Source organism: Molossus molossus, unplaced genomic scaffold (assembly GCF_014108415.1).
Source record: "Molossus molossus isolate mMolMol1 unplaced genomic scaffold, mMolMol1.p scaffold_m16_p_14, whole genome shotgun sequence".
Classification (NCBI taxonomy): Eukaryota; Metazoa; Chordata; class Mammalia; order Chiroptera; family Molossidae; genus Molossus; species Molossus molossus.
In genome coordinates this window covers 49,518,645-49,544,162 of record NW_023425349.1, presented here as the reverse complement: position 1 = coordinate 49,544,162, position 25,518 = coordinate 49,518,645, and the positions used below count along the sequence as shown (strand labels likewise).

The following is a 25,518-nucleotide window of genomic DNA, read 5'->3' as shown; positions in this document are numbered from 1 at the left end:
AAGGCATCATTGATAAGGTGGTATTCTGAGAAAGTAAAATAAAAGGTGATCCAGAACACAATGGATGAATTCATGTAAAATGAAGGCCACTGTTCTCACAAAACCTGAGGAAGATGGAGAAAGACTTGATTTGGGGGAGTTGGGGATGGGGAAGGACGTTCTGTATATCACTGTTTGTAAGAATTATATATTTGCTCTTCTTGAAAGTGGCCCAAGGCAACCTCAAAAAATGCTTCACTATTCACTTAACACAGGAAACTCCACAAAATCATGGAAATCAAGAGGTTTCAATCTTCATGTTCACTTTAAGAACACGTGTGAAACTGCCCAGGCCGTCAGGGATATGTATATTGGAAAAGCCACCAAGTATCTGAAGGCTGTCACTTTACAGAAGCAACGTGCGCCATTCTGCCATCACAATGGTGGAAGTGGTAGGTGTGCCCAGGCCAAACAGTGGGGCTGGCACAGGGTCAGTGGCCCAAAAAGAGTGCTGAGTTTTTGCTGCACCTGCTTAAAAATGCAAAGAGCAATGCTGAGCTTCAGGGTATAGACGTAGATTCTCTGGTCATTGAGCACAGCCAAGTGAACGAAGCCCCCAAGATGCAGCGGCACAGAGCTTGTGGGCTGATTAACCCACTCATGAGTCCTCCCTGCCACGCTGAGATGATCTTCACTGAAAAAGAGCAGATTGTGTCCAAACCAGCAGAGGAGGTTGCACAGAAGGGAAAGATAACACAGAAGAAACTGAAGAAACGCAAACGTACGGCCCAGGAGTAAACTTAACATAAAATAAATACTAATAAAAGTTATTAGTTAATAATTTTTATATATAGTTAATATATATATTTATATACATGTATATATATATGTATATGGGAAAGAATACATTTTTTACATATTTTTAATATATGTTCCATAATCTAAATAAAAATATAGGATGGCTTATCTTTTAAAAACCCAAGAATCCAAGTATCCAAGTACTCATCACCTATATTCAATGTAAGGTATGTTTGCCATATTTTCATCATTTGTTTTTTTTTGGTTTTTTTTTATTCTCACCCAAGGACATTTTTCCATTTTTTGTTCAGGTAGAGTGGGAGGGAGAGAGAGGAACAGAGAGAGAGAGAGAAACATTGATGTGAAAGGAACACATCAAGTGGCTGCCACCCGCACAACCAACCAGGGCCCGGGACAAACTGCAACCGTCATCATTTGTTTTAAGAAATAAACATGACAGTGGTGATTACCAAGGGCTAGGGTGGGGGAAATGGGGAGATGTTGGTCAAAGGGTAAAAACTTTCAAAGGTTAACATGTTCTGTGGATTTAATGGTGACTATAGCTAATAATTCTGTGTTGTGTACTTGAAAATTGCTAGGAGAGTAGATTTTTATTGTTCTCACTACACCAAAAAGATTTTTAAAAGGTAATTATGTGACGCTTTGGAGGTCTTAGCTCAAGTTATGGTAGTCATCACTTTGCAATATGTAAAGTGTATCAAATTAAAACAGGTACACCTTAAAGTTACACAATGTTATATGTCAATTTTATCTCAACAAAGCTAGAAAAAAATAAACACGACAGATATCTTTGAAGCTTCTTTGTACCTCCTCTTTCCTTTCTCCCCAGACATTACCAGGTTCTTTGTCTACCCTCCATTTTTCATAATTTACCACCAAAATATATTATCTGTAAAGAATATTGATACTACAATATCTGTCAATAAATATCATCCTACTATACATATTCCACATGCTGCTTTTTCCACTCTACTTTTTGTTTTTGAGATTTCTCATGTCAATATATGTAACTTGAAAATTAGATTTAGTTTTATAGTTTTTAAGTTAATGTGAGAAGCATTAATTTACATCTTTCTGCAGGGAGGAATGTTTTAATTCCACTGCTAATTTAAATGAGCAGTATTTATATATTCTTTGTATTAATTACAAAAAACAGAATGACTAAGTTTATTTTTAAGTTAAAAAATAATTCTCTATTACAAATATTTTAATAAATGTAGTTTTTTAAAACAAATAGACATTATTTCAGGTTTACAAGTCAACAGTCTTTGGACACTAACTATTAAACAAACTTCTGCATATGATAGGAAAGCTCTTTGTTCTTTTAAGTAAACAGACTTACCCAGAGACAATTTTATAACAAAATACAAACGAAGCATAGTTTAATTTAAAAATCATGGTTACTGGAATGTAAATATTCTTCAACCTTCTGTTATCTTTCTAATCTAAACAAAGAGAAATGACTAGCCCAGTATTTTGGATTCTCAAAAGCACTTATGCCAATAATTTCATTGAAGTGTCTTATTTACCACTGAAACATGTCGTTCACAGTTTCAACTATAATTTTCTTTCAGTTTGATTCAAAGTATTTGGTGTTCATAATGTTGCACAATATAGAACATCAAAGAATCTATAGGTAGACTCTAAATCTACATAACACCAATTTATTTTTATTCTTTGTAATATTCTATTTTATGAAGATCCTACATTTCTATTCACTCTTTAGTGAAAGAATTCAGTTACTTCCAGGTTTTCATTATCACAAGCAATGCTTCAAGAACATGCATGTACACACCTCTATGGACACATGCAAGCGTTTCTCTAGGTTCCTCATGAGCAGAACTGTTGGGTCACAGAGAATGGGCATCTTTATTTTTACATAAAATAAAGTTCATATCCTTACTAGATATTGTCAAATTGTTCCCGAAGGAGTTATATCATCACATCCTCTCACCATCTGTGTGTGAGACATCTGTCTTGTTTCTCCACATTCCCACTCACAGTTAGAATTGTCAGACTTTTAAGTTTTCACTAATCTGTTGGGTATGAATCCATGTCTCCATTTGCATGTCCTTGTTTACTGGAGAGACTAAACATTTTCCATATTCTCAGTGGCCATACTTGTTTCTTTTTTAGTGAATTGCCTGATTGTATTCTTTGTGAATTTTTTTCAAGGTTTTATCTTTTCTTTAAAGGTTTATAAGATTTTTAATATATTCTCATTACAAATTTTTCTTTTAGTTTTATGCATTCAAAAACTGTCTTCAAGTCTGTGGACTTAGTTCCACTATCTTCATTTGTGTTTACCGTTCTCCTTTTCTTCCTCATTCTCTTATGTTTTCTTCTTTCTTGTCTTCTGGGGTACGTATTGTCATATACATCCTTTTTCCTCATATGTGGTGTTTTTTTGTTGTTGTTGTTGTTTAATTTAATTTTTGTTTGTTTGTTTGTTTTTGTGATATGTGCCCCTAGCGGGAACCGAACCCAGGACTCTCTGGTCCTCAGGCCAACGCTCAACCACTGAGCCAAACTGGCCAGGGCATCATCTGTGGTTTTAAAGCTACACGTAGTTTCTATTCTTTTAAAATAGCTTTTTTGTTTTTTATTGATTTTTAGATAGAAAAGAAGCAAGAGGGAGAGAGAGAAAAAACATTGGTGCGAGAGCAAAACATCGATCGACTGCCTCTTACACACCCCCTACCGGGGGCAGAGCCCACAAACCAGGCATGTGCCCTGACCGGGAATCAAACCAGCAACCAGTGGTGCATGTGACAACACTCAACCAACTGAGCCACACCAGCTAGGGCTAGCATCTATTCTTTTGATGGCCACCTTTAATTTTGGACCTAGAGAGTTAGCTACATTTTTCTAATAAAGTCAGGATGAGTGATTCTCAAAGTGTGGACCTGCACCGGCAGCAGCAGCACTTAGCAATTATTAAAAATGCAAATGTTCAGGTCCCACCACAAACCTACTGATCAGAAACTCTTGAGGTGGGGCCCACAACCTGTGTGTTCCAAGTGACCCTGAGAAGTCAAAAGTTATAGATGGATTTTTCACTGCACAGGGGTCAGCACCCCTAACCCCACATGGGTCAAGGGTCAACTGTATAACTACCTTGTCTCTACATGTGCATAGGTTTCTATTGATCCTTTTCATTATTCCTTGTACTCTATAAAATGTGAGGACTTATGAATTTCTTTAACTCTGAACAGTCCTCAGTCATTCTCTCTTTGAATATTCATTTCCTCTTTTTATACTGCTATATATTTGGAGCAAAAATGGAGCTTCAAAAAAGAAATATATGCTGCCTTTGTGACACACAGATCTGACACGGAATCTGCTTTGTTATATTTTTAGGACCCAGGAGGTACACAGGTGAAGGGAACCCCCAGTTTCCAGTAGGGCCTGTAAAGAGTTTGGAAGCTGTCATTCCATCCAAACAAGTTAAAAACTGAACAAACTGCAAATTGAGCCTAACCAATTTGGGGGAAGGAAAATATCCAACTTCAGCTCTTTTAGCCTTGGACCCACCTGTAGAGGAAGGGCTTAGGAGGTGAGAATTTCTTGGGAAGTTCACAGTCCAGAGGCACAGGCTCACTAAAAGACTGAGACTTGATCATAAGACTCCAGAGAATGTCCCCTTCTGTCCAACTTAACAATATACATTCTAAATTTCTATTTTCTGAACTTTCTAAACCAGGAAGAAACAGCTCATAGAATCAGTATTCCTTGAAGTATACTTTGCAAAATATGACTCTAGAAGCATTCACGGGTGCGCTGTTCAGAAGGCAGAGGATTGGAGGCAGAGCAGGGGTTGGCGAAATTTCTCTGTGAAAGGACTGATCGTAAATATTTGGGGCTTTGCAGTTCAGACGATCTCTGTCACAACTACTCGCCTTTGCTGTGGTAGAGGAAAAGAAAACCATAGTCAACACTGCGTGTAGCTGTGTTCCGATAAAACTTTATTTAGGAGAAGACACCTGAGGGCTAGAGTCTGCCAATCCCTGCTGTAGAGGCTAATGAGTATGCTTTGCCACAAAACATTCTTTCATTCAAAAAATACTAATTGGGTGCTTACTACGTGTGTTCTGACTCCATAAATACTGTTGGATGCACGAATAGATACATCAGTGTTGCGGGGGAGGCCTGGTGTTTAGGGCATAGACACTGTACAAAGTCCTGTAATTATTACAGTTTATATGTACATGGTTTTTCACTTGACATTTATTTAAGTCAGTATTTTTAACATCGCCATTGCATGGAGTAGGTCATGGAGCAGAACTTCGCTTGGTGGCCAAGCCAGAGATGGCAGCTAAGAATGGAAGGTGCCTGGGCCCACTCTCGGTCTGCATTCCGAAGCCACTTATATTTCCTATGTCAACTTGACGTTATCCCTAAATTATAGTGAGTCCTACAAATATTGCACCACAATTAAAAAAAAGAAAACGAAAAAATTAACTAATTAGCTTTTGCTTAGGCAATGAAAATAAATCCAACCATGCAGTGATTATTATATAACCATTCCTCTAAGTAGAAATAAAACAAAAGGCAACGCCAGCTCACTCTGTGACCCATGTCACAGGGTGCATAAATGGCAACCTCATGGGAGCCCGTTTCCAGCCCCCAGATAAAGCTGCCCAGGCAGGTGCCCAGGTGCTCCCAAGAGCAGTGGTTACACGTTCCAGGATGGGATAGACCCTTGAGTTGTTCAAAGAGGCTGACTGCATCTTTTTCTACATCCAACTCACTAGTCCTCTCGCTGAACTCTCAGGGGTCACGGGGGGGAAAAGGGGAGGACATTTGTAACACTTTCAACAATAAAGATAAATTTTTTTAAAAAAAATCTGGCCGGTACCAAGGAAAGTTAGAGGCATCCTCTGTTTTGTTCAGTGTTCTGTTTTGAAATTCCCCACAGAAAAGCTTTATTTATCTCTGGCTAGCCTGCGAAACTTTCCAAACAAAAGATTCACAGCTTGGTTTTTGTCCAGGTTCTGTGGATTCCTGTAAATCAAGTTAACCCCGGGCACATTTGGGCTTTGTTCGTATCGCCAGAGCCTCCACTTCCACGCCCGTTTCCCATGCCAGCTGTTTGTTCTACAGGGTTCAGATATCTGCTGCCCCGGGTCACACCGCGTCCTTCCCCAGGGAAAGAGAACCCGAGACGGGGAGAGCGTTAGGAGCTGACCACCGCAGACGGGGGAGAGGAAGCGATTCACAATGAAAGGGGAGATTGATGCCCGTGATTACTTTCTCAAGCTCTGTTCTCCTGTCCTTTCCAAGTGTGACCTTTCTGAATAAGCACTGGGAGCGAGCCTGTTTCTGACCCAAGAAACCAGTGGACCCCCACAGCACTATAGACCAAGTTGCTGATGTGAAACCATTAGCGTCGTGGCCAGACATAGGGCTCCAATTTTAAAAAGTGCTGTGTTCCTTGGAATTCTTAGGCTTGGCTACCCTGCTGGCTGCAGACCCAGCCACTGGAATGTGGAACAGAGCAAATGTTGCTCTCTGCCTGTGCCCCTTTTTGCTCTTTCTAGAATTCTTATGGAAGTTTTCCTATGAAACAGATTCAGGAGTCAAGATGAACAAAGCTTCCTTTTGAACAATTGTCTTCCACTCCCCTGCACTCAGCCACACCAGATGAAAGCAGCCTTCTCAGATTGCACGAGCAAATGCGGGGCCTCGTGAGGGTTTATAAGAGCATGCAAAAGCGGGGGCCATTCTTCAGTGGGTTCAAATGTCTGATTTACATGAAAGCAAATTCCTGGGCTTCCCCTTCGGCGGGCATCGTGCAGTGCAGCCAGTCCCCGAACAAAAGCCCTGCTACTGCCTCTGCCAGCGGCGATTGTCACCACGCACACACATCTGCAGACTGAACTCACCCCAGAGCTTTAAAGAGTGGGAAACCAGGCATTTGTTATTTCTGCAGAACAAGCAAACCTCTTGGCCCAACAAGGGACAAAAAGAAAGCAAAGCAACATGAAATGACAAGAGGTAGTGTGACTGAAAGAAGGCAGGACGTGGAGACGGGACCGGGTTTGTTCTCCGGAATGTGTAAAAGACAGTGAAGAACACCTGACCGGCATTCGGAACCAGGCCTTGTGTTAAATTCAACCAGGAGGCCGTGCGACGGATGTAGCTCTCACACTGTGGCGCTCTACATGAGCAAACCAAAAGCTCAGCTTCTACGGCATAGGCCTCAAGGTCACACAACCAAAACACTAAGAACCGCCCTTCACAAACAGCCAGCGAGGCTTGAAGCTACAGCCAGTCCACCATTTCTTGATTTGGGTTCTGCCTCCTCTGTCCCCTGCACCTGGTGGTGGAGCACTCCTAACTTCTCCCAGTTTGGCGCTGCCTGATAGGAATCAATGTTTGCTCAAATAAACTCTTTAAATGTTTAATATGCCTCAGTTATCTTTTAACAATTCTGATGGCATAAGAAGAAACCCACGGAGACTCCTCCCCCCGCCCCTGAGGGTGCCCAGGAGCAACAAACAAGGAGGCGATGACCACGCCTGTTGAGTCCCTTCAGCTCGCTGCTTCTCACTGTCTCACGAGCTGGTGAGTAAGTTCCTCTCCCATCCCAGCTCCACAGTTTCTGTGCTATGAGCTTTCAGGCTTAACTTGAGCATTTTTTTTTCCGGGTTGGGTCTCAAACTGGCTATAGTACTGGGTCTGGGGTCGGACCAAGTCAAGTGAAAAACTGAACTGGATCCGACTTAAACTAAACTGGGTCTCCTGTGAGACCCCAGGTGGATAAAAGTTTGTTTTAAGACTAAATAAGCAAGTTAACATTACCAAAGAGAATCTTCCATTACAGTGGCCACAGTGAAGAACTTTTAACCTAGACAAGCTTATCCATTTACAAGATAGTCTTAAAAAGAAAGGAGTCTCGGCCAAGCCCTCACCATCAAGGGGAGAGAGAAAATTACTTTTTCTTCTCTACAGTTTCTGATTATGAGGATGGCACCTTCTTGGGCCTCCACTTGCTCCAGAGCCTGCAGACAGGATCCTGGGAATGCTAGAAGAAGCTGGAGTTGTTTCTTCCTTTTTTTCTTAGTCCATAAAACACCTAATAGTACATGAAATAACGGTGAGCCTTGCAATCAGTGGAATCTTAGAGTTGATGAAATATCTCTTCTTCATCACGGCTGAGGACCAAGTAAACCTTGATAAGAGTTTGAAGTAACTTATGCCTCTCACATAAAAAGTCATCTTCTTTATCCTCCAGGCCCTCAGACCTTCAGAGTGACACACACACACACACACACACACACACACGTATTCAATATTGAACTTTATTTAAAGGAACAGTCTGCAAGGCATACATGTGTCCCGCCATCTACATGGAGAATTGTGTGCTGCTTTACACCCCTCAGGCCTAGAGAGCTTCTAGAAAACAGGTCCAGGGTCATTAATCGGGTTTGCTTACTGAACAGAAGAGATGACTGGAGGAACACATCCACTCCCCACACACTAGCCAAGAAGAGCATTAGCTGCTATGAGTGAATTCCCCAACCTCACAACTCACATAAATCAGTCTTATTCCTGTGCAGAAGGTGGAGTATAGGATAGAGAAAGACCATATAACTGAACATGTTACTCTAATGCTGTTCCTTCTTGGGAAATGGATCTCAAGTCTTCTATTATTTCCTAGGGGTACTATAAAAAAATCACCACTGAGTTAGTGGCTTAAAACAACAGAGCAAAAAAAAAAAAAAAAAAAACACATGACCCTAGAAATATATTCTCTCACAGTTCCAGAGGCCAGAAGTCCAAATCAAGGCCTGAGCAGTAGTACCTTTTGGAGGCTCCGAGGCAGAATTCATTCCTCACCTCTTCTCTATGTTTTGATGGCTGCTGGCAATCCTTAGCTTGTAATTGCATAGTTCGTCTCTCCCTCCATCTTCACATGAACTTCTATCTCTGTGCCAAATCTCCGTCTCCTTTTTCTTAGAAGAGTATGTTATCAGATTTAGGGCCCATCCTAAATCTAGGATAATCTCATCCCAAGATCCTTAATTACATCTGCAAATACCCTATTTCTATATAAGGTCACATTCACAGGTATTTAGGGTTAAGACTTAGATCTTTTGGGAGAATAGGCAATCCTTACGAAAGCATGAGAATAAGGATTCTCCCCTTACCTCTCTCGTTCCAGGAACTGTGCCAGGCGCCAGAAATCCATAAATGAGTAAAATCAACGCAGTCCGTCTTCATGCTTACAGTCCTTTCTTCACCTTCCCTACTGCCAATGCCCTTTGGAAATGATCTCCTAATTTTTCTCCCAGCCACAGGTCTAACTAGTATCAGATCTGAAAATAACAATAAAAACAAACAAACAAACAAACAAAAACCTATAATAACCAAAACAGGCAAGGTTATGCTTCAATAACAAATAACCACTGTATCACTTAAAGAACACTTACAGGTTTGTGTCTTTTTGTATCCATAACAAAATGACTGAAGTTCTCCTCTATGTCACTCTCACTCAAGGACCAAGGCTCGTGCGTCCACAATGTCTCCGGCAGGAAAAGGGTGTCAGAGCTCTTAAAGTTTCTGCTCAGAATCAGCACACAGTCACTTTTACTCATTAGCAGTAGTCAAACTAAGTTGTGTGGTTCTGTCTAATTTCAAATGCAGGGTAGTGCAATCTTAATACAGGCTTAGAGGTGGCAAGAACTGGGAATAGTGAATAGCTCTAATAACTACCACAATCATTCTACTGCTTAAATGTCTAGAATGAATATATCTTGCCTACACTAAATTTGCCTACTCCTAATTGCCTACCATGCTCTCACTAGCCTCCAGGCATTGGTTCACACTGTTCCCTTTACCTGGAACAACCTTTGCCCTATTCATCCTCCAAGTTTTTTTCTTAAAGTTCGCCTCCTCTTTGAAGCCATCTCCTTAAGTAAAATTAATCCCTCCATCTGTGATCTTATTTTATTTTTATGTATCTCTTCCTTCGTTGATTTATTTACTCAAGAAGCAAATCATGTGCCGGCACTATGCCGTAGTAGAGGGAAGAGCATAGCCCAAGTCCTCAAGTGCTTGTGTGCACTGGGGGAGAGAGAATGAACAGGCCATTTACAATACAGAATTACACATGCCACCGTGGGAGATGTATGAGGTGCGATGGGAGCCCCTTGCACAGTGACAATTTTCCAGAGGATATGACAGTTTAACTGAGGGGACTGGGGGGAAGGCATGCATTAGCCAAGAAAAGGGATGGGGTTATGCTGCAGAAATACTTAGGTAGAGAGAAAAGCATGTGTGAAGCCCAAAGGTGAGAGAACATATGGTGAGTTTGGAGAACTAGAAATAAGTCCTTAAGAAATACAGGGGGAATATGTGTCATACATCGTAAAACAATGGCGGACTGGAACCTAGATCTTGAATGTGGAGAGCAAGGGTGCCTCTTTGTTCCTTTCACAATTCATCAGGGCAGCTAGTTCCTTAATTTGGCCTCTTTGATCTATCAGTTTCTGAGAGGGACCTTGCTCTCTGTCTCCTAATGCTCCCCTAACGCTCCTTCCTATCATTGCATGTTGTCTCTGTTCCCAATGCACTTTCTTGCTTAATAGTCTATTAGTATTCTATTGATAATATTCTGTCAATATTCAATATTAACACTGTTCTCTCAACTTTGGGGGTTAGTATATAATTTTCTCTCCTTTTCATGTCATGTTAAATTGTTCCATATAATTTTGTTTAAGATATGTCTATAAATAGCTTATAATTATGTTTTTTAAATTGAGGTATAATTGACATATAAAATTATATTAGTTTCAGGTGTACAACATAATGACTTGATATATGCACTGCAAAATGAGCACAATATGTCTAGTTAACATCTGTGACCAAACATAGTTACAAAAATGTTTTTCTGGTTGCAAGAACATTTAAGATTACTCTGTTATATATTTTATTTTTTAATCCAAACTGAAAGATTTTTGTATCCAATATTAGAAAAGAAAGTGTAGCCTTGGCCTAGGTGGCTCAGGTGGTTAAGCATCATCTGGTGCACTGAAAGGTCACAGGTTCGATTTCTAGTCAGGCCATATACCCAGACTGCAGGATCCATCCCTGGTCAGGTGCATGTGGGAGGCAGTCGATGGATGTTTCTCTCTCACATCTGGGTTCTCCTCTCTCTCTCTTTCTCTCTCTCTCTCTCTCTCTCTCTCTCTCTCTCTCTCTCTCTCTCAAATCAATAAAAACATTTTTTAAAGTGAGTGTACGCCCTGGCTGGTTTGGCTCAGCGGTTGGAGTGTCAGCCTGCGGACCAGAGAGACCAGGGTTCGGTTCCTGCTAGGGGAACATACCAAAAAAAAAAAAAAGAGTGTAACCTACATCTAATTATTATAAGTGTTGATATATTTAAATTGATTTCTACCATCTTTGTATTTTATTTTTTGCTACTCATTCTTATTGTTTTTCTTCTTTTTGCTATCTTTCATTAAATCGATCAATTTCTTAAACTTCTTTCTTTTTACTTTCCAGTTTGGAAGTTACGCATTTTGTTTATCATTAGCATACATTCTTACATTTATAATATACGGGCAAAGTCAAAGTTAATCTGTATCTCTTTTCTCTACCAAAAAAGACAAGAATTCTTCTGCCTCATGACTTGTATATTATTATGGAGGATTTTGCTTCCAGTTTGTTTTCAAGCAGTTATTTCAAGGAAAGCATTTTTTAAAAAATTGTTTTGTTTTACTGCTTCCTTTGTTCATTGATTGTTTTTATACTTCATAGCTTCACTCTGCAACCATTTTTCTTCTTTCTGCAGTATGTCCCATGACTATTTAGAGCATATCCTTAGATCTTTGGATCTAGTGCCCTGATGTGTGACCCGGCAATTTAGAAGGTCCCTCTGGGCCTCCATTCACAGTCCTCATCATCAAGAGCCAAGGAATCCGAGAGCCGAAGAAGAAACTCATCCGGACATGCACTTCCTGTCCTCTTCTTGCCATGTTCCAAAGATTCCGGACCCTGCACTCTCCTGCTCAGATGGCAAAGGTTAGGGGTAGGCTTTCGGTATGTGTCTCTGGTCCCCATCGAACTATTTCTGGGTGCTGCATTTCATTCTACTGTTTAGGCTGTTTATTTAAATGCAGATTTATGGGTTTCAACAAAAGATTGTAATTCAATCCATCTAGAATGAAGCCCACGAATCTGCAGTTTTAACAATAAGCCATCATGGATCTGATGGAAATGGCCCATAAACCACACTTTAAAAAGATAATCCTGGGTTTTGGAAAACAATAAAGAATGGCAGAGCCCAAATTATTCCATAATGGGGATTCCTCCCCTCTAGAACCTGTTCTTTTCTGTGTGTTACCAGAACCCTTAACATTCACCATTAACAGCCCATTTCAAGGCAGTTTGACTCTCAGTAGTCTAATTGAAGAGAAAGGGTAAACCTTCTTTTCTCTCTAACCTTAGGAACTCACACCAAGCTAGTGGGTACATCTAAATCGCTAACTTCCCCATGGTGATTAATAGTAACTTAACCTCACCCTCGAGGCAGGACTCTACCTACACCGACAAAGACTCTCTCCTTGACTAAACAGGTATCAGGATCCTCTGAGTCCTCTTTCTGACTAGACCCCTGACCTTGACCTCTGTCTTTGACTCATTTTAGTCCAGTTTTAGCAAGAATCCTGTTGGGTTGGTGAGTTTAGGGAAAATCACTGGCTCTTCATATCTGATCAAATTCATCACCCCCAACCTTGGAATTTTATCACTCTGGCCTTCCTTCAGCAAAAGTCCTGTCAGGCCAGAATCCCTCTGCCTGTGATGCTTCCTTGCAGTAACCAGCCGTCCACCAATCCCCACCTTGCTCCTTGGCTACAAATCTCCATTCATCCCCGTATCCACAGTTGAGCTTAATCTGTGTCACCCAGTACACTTCATTGCAATAGCCCCCTTGAATAAAGTTTGCCTCACCATTTTTAAGAAGTATCCTGAATGTTTTCTTTCTTTAACCCCTCGCATACCAGTATAATATTCTCTATGTAGCCCTCATCCAGGCAATTTTTTTTTACAAGATCGGAACCAAAACTTGTGTTTAAAATGTGAGTTGTTGACACTTGGGAGGATTTCATTTCAAACTTTCAATTATAATTACAATTATACTTACAAAACAGAATCCATGTTTCAGGGAAACATACTTATTCTTTAACATAAAAGTTCATGTCACTTATCACATAGTTAAGTAGATAAAGGAGAAACAAAACAAACGCAGGGTTTACAAATTTAGACTACATGGACATTGTGAAGAATCTTTTGTTAATAAGCAACATGATACATATTTTTACATACTACATTTCAAAAATGATGAAGCGTAAAAAGTATAATAGATTGTAGTGTTAAAACTTTTAAGTCAAGGTCATAATGTGGAAGACTAAATTCAAGGTCAGTGTTGAAGACTTTAAATTGAAGGTCAATGGTGTTGATGATTAAATACAAGGTCAAGGTCATAGTGATAAAGACTTTAAATTCAAGGTTGTAGTGATGATGTACTTACCTTTGTGCTTCATATTAATCATTTATCTTTTATATGCAGATAAAATAGAGGACCAAAGAAAATTAAATATTATTTCAATCAAATATGTTATTTCAATCAAATATGTAGCATTAAGATAGGGATTAAGTTTGTAATTAACAAGTTGACTATCCAAAATATCTAATAATCATTTGCCAACAATTTTAATGCAATTATTTGGTGTCTTCAGTTAAAGATTTATAACTGAAATCATCAAACTAATTTCAAGGAATTGGAAGCAAGAGCCAAAAAATGCAGGGTGGGGCAAAAGTAGGTTTACAGTTGTGAGTACACAAAACAGTCTATTCCTGTATTATTATTTATTAATGTATGATTTTTCCATATGAACAACTGTAAACCTATTTTGCCCCACCCTGCATAGATCATCAATATAAGAAAATCACTCCCTCTTCACACACACAAAAATTGTGTCTGTAATTGACCTTCTTCCTCTGGATAAAACTGCACAGGAAGCCCCTAATCCCTGCGATTCCCAATCTTGTTTATATATCATCTCTCCACTTGGCTCCTTACTTAGCCTGGCTGGCATATGTTTTCAATATAAAGCTGCAACAAAGGAAAGCTATAATTACTGAATCTCTTCCTTTCAGCTATTAAAAAAGGTGATTTACAGAAATGAAAGACACTACAAACAGAGGGATTTTCCAGTGCTCACAGAGCACAGCTTCCAGGAAGATGTCGGTCTAAGTACACTTTCTTGTGGCCAAGACCCTGGGTCTGGAATCCAAATGGATTATATGTTTCAGAGCCAGGTAGGGTTACTTATCCAGTCTCAGTTTTGGGGAGGAAAATTAGTTTTATCTATAACCTTCCTGAGGTTGATCAGGAAGGACTCCATTCCAATCCAGGTACTCACATACTGTAGATGGTACTGACTCTATTACCCAGTGAATGCTTATCCAGTTTGTGAGTTTTCCAGATTTGTAACTCCTATGGACGATGGCATCAGCCTCACATGGAGGGGGAGTGAGCAGGAGGGCAAAATTGATTTAAAAACAAACCAACCAAATCAGATAAGCAAAACTCCCAGGAACACATTACCTTTAACATTATAGACACTGTGGACAGATATTAAAATAGCATTGTTGGCCCAGCTGCTATGGCTCAGCAGTTGAGCGTCAACCCATGCACCAAGAGGTCACCAGTTCAATTCCCAGTCAGGGCACAAGCCCAGGTGGTAGGCCTCATCCCCAGTGAGGGGAATGCAGGAGGCAGCCAATCGATGTTCTCTCTCATCGATGTTTCTCTCCCTCTCCCTCTCCCTTCCTCTCTCTCTAAAAATCAATAAAAAAAAAATAGCATTGTTGCCTAAAAGGAAATTTGTTTCAGACATGGAGACCAACCTGATTTTGTATCAGTTTAGCAAGAGCTAAGGATCCTGAAGGACTCAGAATACATGAGCAGCGATGGGGAGTGAGAGGTACACAGAGGTCTGGGAGTGTGGTCTTTCCCAGTATGATAAGGCTACAGCAGTGGACCCTGGCCAGTGAGGAGGGGGTGAAGGCATGAGCAGGAAGAAACGGGGTGCATAAATGGAAAGGTTCACTGACCAAGGCGCTCATTTTCCAAGTCCTCTAACTCAGCTTCCGCTTGTCGTATAAATCAGCTTTGAAGTATTTCACTGCATGTTAACATTTTCTTACTTGAGAATAGTGAAAGTGTGAGTGGTTCAAGTACTGACACATCACCAGAAATGAGTTGTTTTTATTGCGTGTCAGTTTATGGTAAACGGGATTGGAAGAGACAAACGGTTCGCTGAACTGAGGTTTTTTCCTTCAGGAGAGTGAAGGGCAGAACTCTGCACCCCGGAGGCGGAGCAGGGGCAGCCACGTCTTCATTGCAGAGTTGTCCTCCACATATCACAGCTCCAGTCCGGACACAGCTGGCTCACTGAGGGCATGAATGCAGACCTCATGGGGATGGCTCAAACCATTCACTAAACCAGGATCGTCTGGCCTGCGGTCCTGTTTCCCAAACACGAACATTGGGTAGTGTGTTAAAGTAGGACAAGGGCGTTCATAGGGTATTCCCAGTGGTTCCCAAATCTCACATTATCTTGGAAATTTGTTTTGAAAAATGCATGTTTCCTAATCCTTAGCCCTTGAAAAACTACTAAGTTAGAATTCACAGATGTCTGGAAATCTGGGTGTTTTTTTTTTAAGACAAACCACCTGAGTATCGATGACAAGCCATGTCTACAAACCATGGCTAGTCTCATATAATCCCCTGAGTAACTCTACAAAAGTATGAGCAGTTCCATTTTACAGATGAGAAGGCTGAGATCAGCAGTAGGAAACTGCTCAGAGTAACACCACTGGTCAGAAGCCTTAGCGGGCATCCAATCAAGGTTGGTGAGCAAGGCATCCACCATGCATACCCAGAGCAACAAACTGTTATCAGGCACTTACCTCACTTCTTGAATCCACTCACTTCTCACGTGCACCTTTTAGAAGCAGGCGACCAGCTCTGGCATGGTCTCTGCTCCGTCAGAACTTCTACTCACATGGGGAGCCAATGACGTTCCCTGCCTCCTGAGACTTGTAAATCCTACACTCTGTCCATCAGACACTTGTTGACCTAAGCCTTCCTCCCTCAAGAACTGGGTGTTTGTGATCAATATAAGCTGGCGGGAGAGCCCTGGTCGGTTTGGCTCAGCGGTTAGAGCGTCGGCCTGCGGTCCAGAGAGACCCGGGTTCGGTTCCCACTAAGGGCATGTACCTCGGCTGCAGTTTGTCCCCAGCCCTGGTTGGGTTGTGTGGGTGGTGGCCACTCGATGTGTCCCTTTCACGTCGATGTTTCTCTCTCTCTCTCTCTCTCTCTCTCCCTCCCGCTCTAGCTGAATACAAAATGGAAAAATGTCCTCGGGTGAGGATAAAAAAAAAAAAAAAAAGCTGGTGGGAGAAAGTAAACTTGCCAGGTTCTCCCAGATAGTGTTCCACCCTCTTTCCTGGCAAAGACCAATTTTATTATCCACCAAGTCTATCCAACCACCTTCCACCTCTGCCATGACATTTATATAGTAAAAGGCTTTTGCTTCTAAAGCAAACTGCTTGTATGAAATAAATCATCCCACCTTAATAAAAGATCTGCAATTACCAATCAGTGCTCTGATAAATGTGAAAACAACTAAGGTGGATACAGTTCCGTCCAAAAGAAAACTGTTTTTGTGGCTTTATGTGCATTGTCCCTTAAACTCCTTAAAATAATAAAAAGAACTTGCAGAAAACAAAGGACGGCTGGGATTTCATTGTAGGAATAACTAGCCTATGGGAGGAATCATTCTAGCAGCGAGAATGTCAGACTCAGTGGAGAGAGGGCTTTTCTAGGCTCCAACCCTTTGCCCCAGTAACAGCCACATACCACGCCAAGCATCAGACCTTCCCTGCACTCAGCAGAGTTCTGAGGAAGACAGTGTGGAATGGGGCCTTCGGTGTTAAAAAAAAAAAACCAACATTCAGATTTGTTCCGATGTATTCTCTATTTACGGAAGAGGGAAAGAAATAACAGGGCTCACCACTATGGGGTTCTCAATAGTATTCCTCAGAAACACTTAGGGAGTTTGTTATAAAATTATCCTGCCAGCTTCAACTCCCAGAGGTGCCAATTCTCCAGTCTGAGCTGCGGCCTGGGATTCCACCTCGAGTGATTCTGATGCATGTTTTTTCCTTAACTTTCTATTTTAAAAAGTTCTCAAACCTTAGGAAAGTCCCAAGAACAGTACAATGAACACCAGTATACCGTTCCTGGAGAGCAAGGGTCAGCCAGCTTTTTCAGTAACGGAACAGGCAGTAAGTATTTTGCCTTTGCAGGCCACGGTCTCGGGCAACTACTCAGATCTGCATCGCAGTATGTAAGTCGGTCGACACGTGAGCAAAGGAGCGTGGCTCTCTTCCAAGGCGGCTTGAGGTATGGACATAATTTTCACATCATAAATTACTCTTCTTTTGATTTTTCCCAACGTGTTAAAGATGCAAAAGCCATTCTTTGCTCAGAGCTGGTGCAAAGCCGGTCAGGAGGACAGGTCTGGCCTACATGGGCTAGCTTGGCAAACCCTGAAAGGCAACTGTGATCGTAGAGTCTGAGCTTTTCTAAAGAGGAACCTTAGATGTGTTATCACTTTTCACATCCAGACTAGTCCCATTGTCCATCTGAGCCAGTTAAGAAAAGCAAATCTATGATATTGTTTTCTGATCTCTTTGTTGTATTTTCAGACATAACAGTTTCATGGCTTGCTATGGCTGATATTTTTGGGATGCCCTCTGGGGCATGGTTCCTCACTTATAAATCTTCATAGTTTGGTTATTCTCTAATTTTATCACAAAAACAAAGCTTGACTGCCCTTCCCTGGGGCCTAATTATCATCCTTTTTTCAGCTTCTCTCATACTGAAGATAAATTAGGGGAAACAAAGCTCTACCTTCCCAGTGACTCCAATGATCCAGCAAGATGTGAACATTTTGTTATTTGTCAACAAGGGACTGGGGATGTCTTCCCTTAATTTTTTCCTCCCTGATCTGATGTTCAAACTTTGCTCCAGCCCAGCAGGTCTGCTCCCATTTCTAGCAGACCGAGCTATTACCAAGTAAGACTAACCAATGATACAAATCTGTTACCCAATTACCCCCATTCAGTCTTCACCTCCAGGGGAATTTTTTGTTATTAAACACGGCTTCATTAGTATCTGAAACCCAAACAAGAGTTCTGAAGGATAAACTCCAACCCTGCATCACGAAAACAACAAACATTGTCACAATGGAATCTAAGTACTTAACTCCTAGGATCAACTGGAGAGAAAACACACACACACTGGCATTAACTAAGTGCATTCCTGCTTACTGACCTGCCTTTCAGCTGGACTTATCCAAACATTACCTCATCCCTTCAGGAACGAACACCTAGTTATCTGAAACATTCAAGCCTCTATCCATCACCTCCTTGCCCACCCCTCCTCAAAACAAAGTAATCCATTTAATGGCATGAGGATGCGTTCTCTCCTGATGAAGCCGGAGAACACAGGAGTCATAAATACCACCCCCGCCCCCGTCTAAACACCAGCTTAGTGGTTGCTTTGGAGTCGTCTTCCATGAGGCTGGGTCTGCCTTTCATCTCCCAAGCACTCTCTTCCAGGCCCTGAGGATGATATACGGCACGCTGGTTCAGGTGGAGGGGCAGGAGCCGCACTGCAAAGGCTCAAAACCCGAGTAGCTGACTCAGGGGAAGGTCCTGTGTTTCTCATCAGCTGGCTGATTTGTGGATGGCCACATTCCTGGAGCTCAACCAACTGCCTCACCTGCTGGAAAATGCTTATGAACTTATAAATTACCTTTGAATATAATTTCTCAGTAGAAAGAAAAAACAGATTGCCAGCTCCCAGTGGCCGAAATGTGTGTATCACTTTAGACGACCAATTTAACAATTTGAGACAATCAAGGACTAAACACTGTACTGAAAGGTTCTAGGAAAAGAGGAGAATAGTAAAATGCTCTGTATAGGACTAGGAGTTCTATAATATAGGAACCACAAATAAAAATAATAGATACATGTAATTTTGTTTTTGTCACAAAAAATTACAGACTGAAGTTAAAACAGTGGGCCTATTATATTATTGCAGTGGTTCCTAAGCCTGGCTGCATGCTAGAATTGCCCAGGGAGCTTTAAAAAAATTCCAGTGCCCAGGCTGCACCCCTCACCAATCAAATCTGAATGTGGGGGGTGCGCTGGGGGTGGGGCCCAGGCCTCCATATTTTTCAAAGCTCCCAAGTGATTTCAATGTGCAGCCAAGGTTGAGGACCTCTGCGTTGGAACAATCCCTACCCTTCTGAAACTTAACTCTTACAAAATCTACATGGTGGACAGTTTTCCCTTTCTCATTTCTGCCAGTAACTTCTTTTTAGCTGGAGTATGGAATTTAAAAATGACAGATTGACTGACTGATTGCCAGATAGATAGTCACACACATAAAATACATGCACACATATTTTTATTTATTTAACTTAGGAACCAATAATTAGCATAGAAATCAGAAAAACCGAGTGCCTTAGAACTGTCTTACATACTCTCCAAATCTTTAAAGAGCCAAACTCTAAAAATCACACATAAAAAATATTTAAGTCATAAAACACACACACACACACACTCACTCAAACTAATCACCTTCAGGAACCATGATCCAATAATATATTTAATAGGTAAGATCTCATTCATCAATGTACAACACAAACAAACAAAAAACCCTAAACTGTGATTAAGACGTGTGCCCTTGGGAAGAGCACTTACAGTCAGAAAGGTCTATTGGTAGCACTTTGAGGTAGCATATTTTGTAAAAATAACAGAAGTCACAGAGCTGCTCTGCCGTTTCTCCTGGACACAAGAGACAGGCCGTCAGCCGTAGCTCTTGGCAGAGGAAAGTGAATTTGTCTGTACTCATCGCCAAAGCCAGCCTGCACGCACGTCCTACTACCTGGCTGTGGACATGCCTCCACTACACTCCATGCACTGTGGGCTTAGGAAAAGGTCAAGGCATTTTGATGCTTCTGTACTGGTGGTGTGGTGATGTCCCAGGCCAGCAGCCAATCTCCTTTTGCCTCATGCAATCCTCACTTGCAGGAGATGCATGCACCCAGGGAAGGGAAATAGGGCGCCGTGGCACCTTTTTAAACTTGGCTCTAAACAACTGAATTAAGAGTAACTGACTCCTTTAAGGCTATAAAGACATTCATTTCTGAACGTTCCCTCTATGATCTGACCCTTACAAGGTTCTCCCTTTCTTCTCCCCCTGAGTATAATATTTTGGGGTATCATTAAGCATTCTGCAGTTTTCTTGGCACGATGGTGAACAGAAAAGCTTTTTAAAAAATCTACACACAAAAACAACAACAAAAAACCTGGGTGCAGACTCTAAGAACAGACTTCCTTTGTGCAAGTTGAAATGACTTGAGTTTACAGTCCAGGAAAACGGCCTGCTTCTTTAAAAAAGAAAAAGAAAAAGAGTAAATATTCAGCTCAGCCCTGCATTTTCAACACAAATATACTGTCAAAACAGGTTAAGGATTAAAGCTGCAAAAATGGTCCCAACAACCTCAGACCCTGATGTAGGTCAAATGTTTGCCCATGGTCACAGATTAAAGGAATGTCTAATCCCTAAAAGCCCTTTTGTCCCAATGTACTTCCTGTTGGAAAGTTGAACCCTTAGAAGGCATTGACATACAAATGAATAAAAATAGCACATGTCCAGGCAAAAAAGGGCATGAGCTGGGCCTGAGTTGCCACTTAAAATTCTATCATTCAGTATCATATAAAATCCTCCAAAGGCTGCCCAGAACCAGGGCCCAAGGCATCACTGAACACGCCAGCCACCCAAGTCAGCTGCCGACCCAAAGTCAATGACACAACTGAGCATTCGACTTCAAGTATCCAAGGTGCTACAAGAGCCAGTCCTCTCAAGGACTCAGGCTGACTCCCAGAAGCCCCCACCCCTCGCCACCACATGACATCCCATAATACAAAAGGTGAAGTACTGCTTATGGTCACTACAAAACAATGAGGTGGAAGGTGAGGAACAAGAGAACTGCTCCATACATATACCAGCCTAACAAGTACGAATAAATTCCTTAACATTCTGTACAACTACAAGGTGCATGAGCTGGTATTCAAGCAATGACTTTAAACTCTTTCTTTTCTCCCTTTTCTGTATCAAACAGGAAAATGGTTCCATTGGGTTAACAGTGTCATCTTAAAATGCCATAAATTAAATAAGTTAGTTCACATTTTTTCCCCCAGCACTTAAGTTACAGTTAGTCTCTAATGTGCTTTTGAAGTTTGCTTTAACAGCTCCAAGTCTCTTCTGCGGACGGCGCCGATTCTGTGACAGCCATACTCCTCCAGCTGCAAAGGTATGAATTGTTCCAGCAGCCCAAGGCCCTGTCCAGCAGGACTGGTAAACAGCTTAGTCCATGACGGTTTAGAGTTTCCACTGAATCCCAAAAATATGGTGCTTCCTAAAAAAAAACCAGAAAAGTTTAATTTTTTTTTTTTTAATCCTCACCCGAGGACATTTTTCCATATTTTGTTCAGATAGAGTGGGAGGGAGAGAGAAAGAGAGAAACATCGACGTGAAAGGGACACATCGAGTGGCTGCCTCCCACACGACCAACCAGGGCCAGGGACAAACTGCAACTGAGGTACGTGCCCTTAGCGGGAACCAAACCTGGGTCTCTCTGGACCACAGGCCGATGCTCTAACCACTGAGCCAAACGGGCCAGGGTGAAAGGTTTAATTTTTACATCTCTCAGTTCTAGGCAAGATAATGTAGGAGGAAAACAAAGAAGGCTATAATAAAACAAAAAACAAAAAACTCCACTTCCTTAGATCAGCAAATGAACTCTTACCACCCACCTTGTGTTCCAAATAACAAACCACATCCCAACACATTTCCTCCAACACTGTCTCTTATTTGGAAAGGGTCTCCGTGATACCCACTCTAACAAAACAAGCTCATGACAACGGTCTGGTAGGGAGCTGCTTTCCACCATAAAAATGTGTATGTCGCTGGCCTCATGAGAACTTCATAGAAGAATACAAACACGAACCTTTGTTAGAAAGATGAGCTGGTTTGGCTAATCCCAGAGGTATTAACAAATCTGAAATATTCAACTGCTTTATTTCTCCTCTTGTGCTCAATAGGACAACAGACCTGTGTGTAAAAGTTAGAAAGTCAGAGCAAATTTCAATAATTTACATGTATTTATTGGGTTCTTTCCAAAAGTATATACAGTAGAGCAGTGATTTTCAACCTTTTTCATCTTGTGGCACAAATAAACTAATTACTAAAATTCTGTAGTACATCAAAAAGTATATCACACTTTTTGCCAATCTGACTGAAAAAAAAGGTATAATTTTTATTAATTCACACCAGACAGCTATTGTTGTATTGGCTGTAGTCATTTTTTTACTTGACAATCTAAGGGACAAGCGGTCAGTGACCCTGACTCAACAGTCAGTTACTACACGTTTTAAAAAATGACACATCGGTTGAAACTTACTACAGTAGAGAACAGAAATACTAGATAAAAGCAGAACTCAGAACAAAAACAAAACAGAAAGAACCCAGATGCTTTTGCATTCCTGCTGTTACAAGCTCCCACCTCCCTGCCCCACTTAGAACTTATGTTGTTATTACAAGAGGTCTCTAACTGCAGAGAAGACAAGTTATTTTACGTCAGCTGACCTAGTGGATGCTTGGGACACAGACCTTTTATGGAATAAACTATTGTAACAGGGAAAGTTAGTTTTGTTTGTTTCGGATGTTCTATTTATTTATATATTAAATAAATGGATATTCACCAATTCTAAAAAGAAACAAAATAAAATCTGTTCCTCGTGGTTTGGCTTAAATTGCCATCTTTATCATGCAGCAGTATATCAACACAAGTCCTCAGATGTGTTTGTGGATTGATTCTCTCTTCTCCTGATCTCTCATCTGCCAAGTCCACACCAGCTTAATCACTGTGACTTCATGGTTTGTTTTAATATTGGATCAAATAAGCCCCTTGTATTAATATAATTTGTTTAAAAATTGTATTTTCTTACTCTCTCACATTTATTCTTCCAGATGAACTTCAGTGTCAGATGTGAGATGCAACGGAAAAGTAACCGACTGGCACACTAAGGGAAATGTGTTAAATCTCTTTTCAATTTGGGTACAGTAAATCTAGACAATATTAACTTTTCCATCCAGAAACAGGAAGAGTCTTTCCTTCTATTCAACTATTCTATATCCTTTAGTAAAGCATTTATTTTCTTAATGTGGGTCTTGACATTTCTTATTAAGATTCTTATGTTTTACGTTGGTGTGGGTTTGGTTCGTCTTTCTAACAGCAGTAGTGACTAAATCCAGAGTCAGACCAGAGGTCTGACCGTAGCAACCCTGCAGGCCTGACCTCCTTCAGTGGCTCACAGTGACTCAGGCTGGTCCATGAGATCACGTACAGGCCCCCCACCCATGTGCACCCCACACATGCCCAGTGTCCCTAGAAGTCACTGCCAGTTGCCCCATAACTCCCTAACACTTTGTTAAGCTACAACATACATACAGAATAGTATTCCTAAGTGTACAGCATGTTCAGCTTTTGCAAACTAAACATACTTGTGTAACCAGCACCCAGATCAAGAAACAGAGCTCAAAAGCCTTCCTCGCAAACCCTTTCTAAAATCAACTGACATTTTAATGAGTTGGCTGTAACTTATAAATCTATAGGTAACTTGCAGGACTACTGTGTTGTCCTAAACATGTGTGGTGAGATTTAGGTACCAGATTGTTTTCAGTGGAGTAAGCACATCTTTTCAACATTAGGAAAAATCTTTAAATCCTTAGAGAAAATGGAAGCCTTGGAAAGGAATTTCCCACAAGTGTCTCAAACCAGTTAGAGCTATACGTACACATTGACTATGACACTCAAATAATCCAATGACTTTCTGGGACTTACTGAGATCCGGCTCTGTAATGTGTAAAGAGCATACATGATTAGATCGACTGAGGATGAGCCAAAAGCTAGACTCCCTGGGAAGTGTATGTTCCTCCCTCTCCCTGCCTCCAGGCAGGGTCTGACCAACTCAAAACAAGAAAGGTTTCTCTCCTGTGCATCTTTCTTCAGAAACTAACAAAGAAAAACTAATCAGACTAGGCTCTTAATAGAGAGACCACACACTCTTCTACTTAAAAATCAATTTACTCTTTTCTAATCACTTCCAAGTGACCCAGGTGATGGCTTCATATACCACAGTCACAGTACTGAGGTTCCACCAGAGGGACAGACAGCTGCAAAGGCACAACTGTCTATAAAAATTGCTTTAAAGTGATCAGGAGCCTCCTGAGCGAGGTGGAGGCGATGTAATCAACTTAAGACTAGCACATGGAGAGTAAAGCTCCAAACTGAGCTTTTCTCCTTGTAGGAACTTCCCACCATTTGCAAACTCTTCCAACATCCAGGCTCACACTATCGATACGCACAGGTTTGCAATGACAAGCGGCTGAGACCACACAGGCATCCATCTGAGATGAGGAAGGAATACAAATCTTTCGAGAGTCCCAAATGCCCACAGATAGAAGGGCAGGTCAATAAGCCAAAGCTCGGAGTGAACCGGGGGGCACCTTTCATGTGGCCAGTCCCTCTACGGAGCAAGTCTCACCTACCTTGGAGGGATGCCTGTTTTTAAATACTCTTCCATGAGCCCGACATCAGCAAGAGAGAAGAACTTTTTCTCAGTCAGCCGGAAGGGGGCACTGCAGGCGTCCACGATGAGGAGGAGGACGCCCGCACTTCGGAAGGTAAAGTTGGTGCCGTTAACCTGAGGACACAAACCATCTGCTGTCGTCACCAATGTTTCCAGGATGACTCGTGTCTCCAGCCCCGCCCCTCTGTGTTCTGAAGCCACCAACCAAATTACTCCAGGATGCAGATTCCACGGTCCGTTTACTCTTTCTCTGCCGATATTTGAAAAGCGCTGTCTGTGCGCTCACAGACTTGGCCTCGACGGGCCAGGATGCTCTGTGCACGGCGTGGAAACCCGCGCGGGGCTGGGCAGGGACTCTCTCTGCAGGTCCAAGGCCTTGGCTCTTAAACACAGACTCTCACTGGGCCAACGCTTCCTAGCCCAGCAGTCAGGTGTCTGCCTCTACCTGTAGCTCAGCCCACTCCCTGGCACAGTGGTTCAGGAAAAACACCCCCGCCCCCTTGCAGGTTAGGTTTGGACCTCAGAGGGGCCAGGCAGCCTTCCTTTGAAATCAAAGTGGAAAAGTGGTCACTTTACCAGGATGTAAGCCCCAAGCATATTACTATACTATATAATTCCCAGTCACTCACTTTCAATTCAATGAATGGTTTGCAACCTTTTCAAGAAAAAAGGACTCTAAACACATCCAAATATCATTCATTCCTCAGGCTAAAAGGAAGAAAAAAAACCTTACTAAACTAAAAATGATTCAACACTGAATTAAGGCACAGACACTGTTTCTGTTTAAAATTTGTAAAAATTATAAACTGCTAAAAGCTAATAACGAAGAAATACTGTCACTGCTACCCCTGTCCTTGCTTGGGGAAACTGCATTTAAATTTTATTTCTAATCACCACTGATTTCCCAGAAAG

The 25,518-nt window shown here is 41.5% G+C and overlaps 1 protein-coding gene and 1 pseudogene across 1 annotated transcript in view; one reads left to right on the top strand and one right to left on the bottom strand.

Annotated features, from left to right (window-relative positions):
- Positions 1-229: 229 nt before the first annotated feature.
- On the top strand, positions 230-777 carry LOC118630262 (annotated as a pseudogene).
- An 18,760-nt stretch (positions 778-19,537) lies between these two features.
- CEMIP2 (cell migration inducing hyaluronidase 2) overlaps positions 19,538-25,518 on the bottom strand; it is a 75,451-nt gene continuing 69,470 nt past the window's right edge. The window contains exons 22-24 of the mRNA XM_036260588.1: positions 24,566-24,720; positions 21,963-22,066; positions 19,538-21,371 (exon numbers count right to left, since the gene is read on the bottom strand). Of these exons, the coding sequence (XP_036116481.1) occupies positions 21,175-21,371; positions 21,963-22,066; positions 24,566-24,720 (456 nt within the window). The 3' untranslated portion in view covers positions 19,538-21,174. The remainder of the gene's footprint in view (positions 21,372-21,962; positions 22,067-24,565; positions 24,721-25,518) is intronic.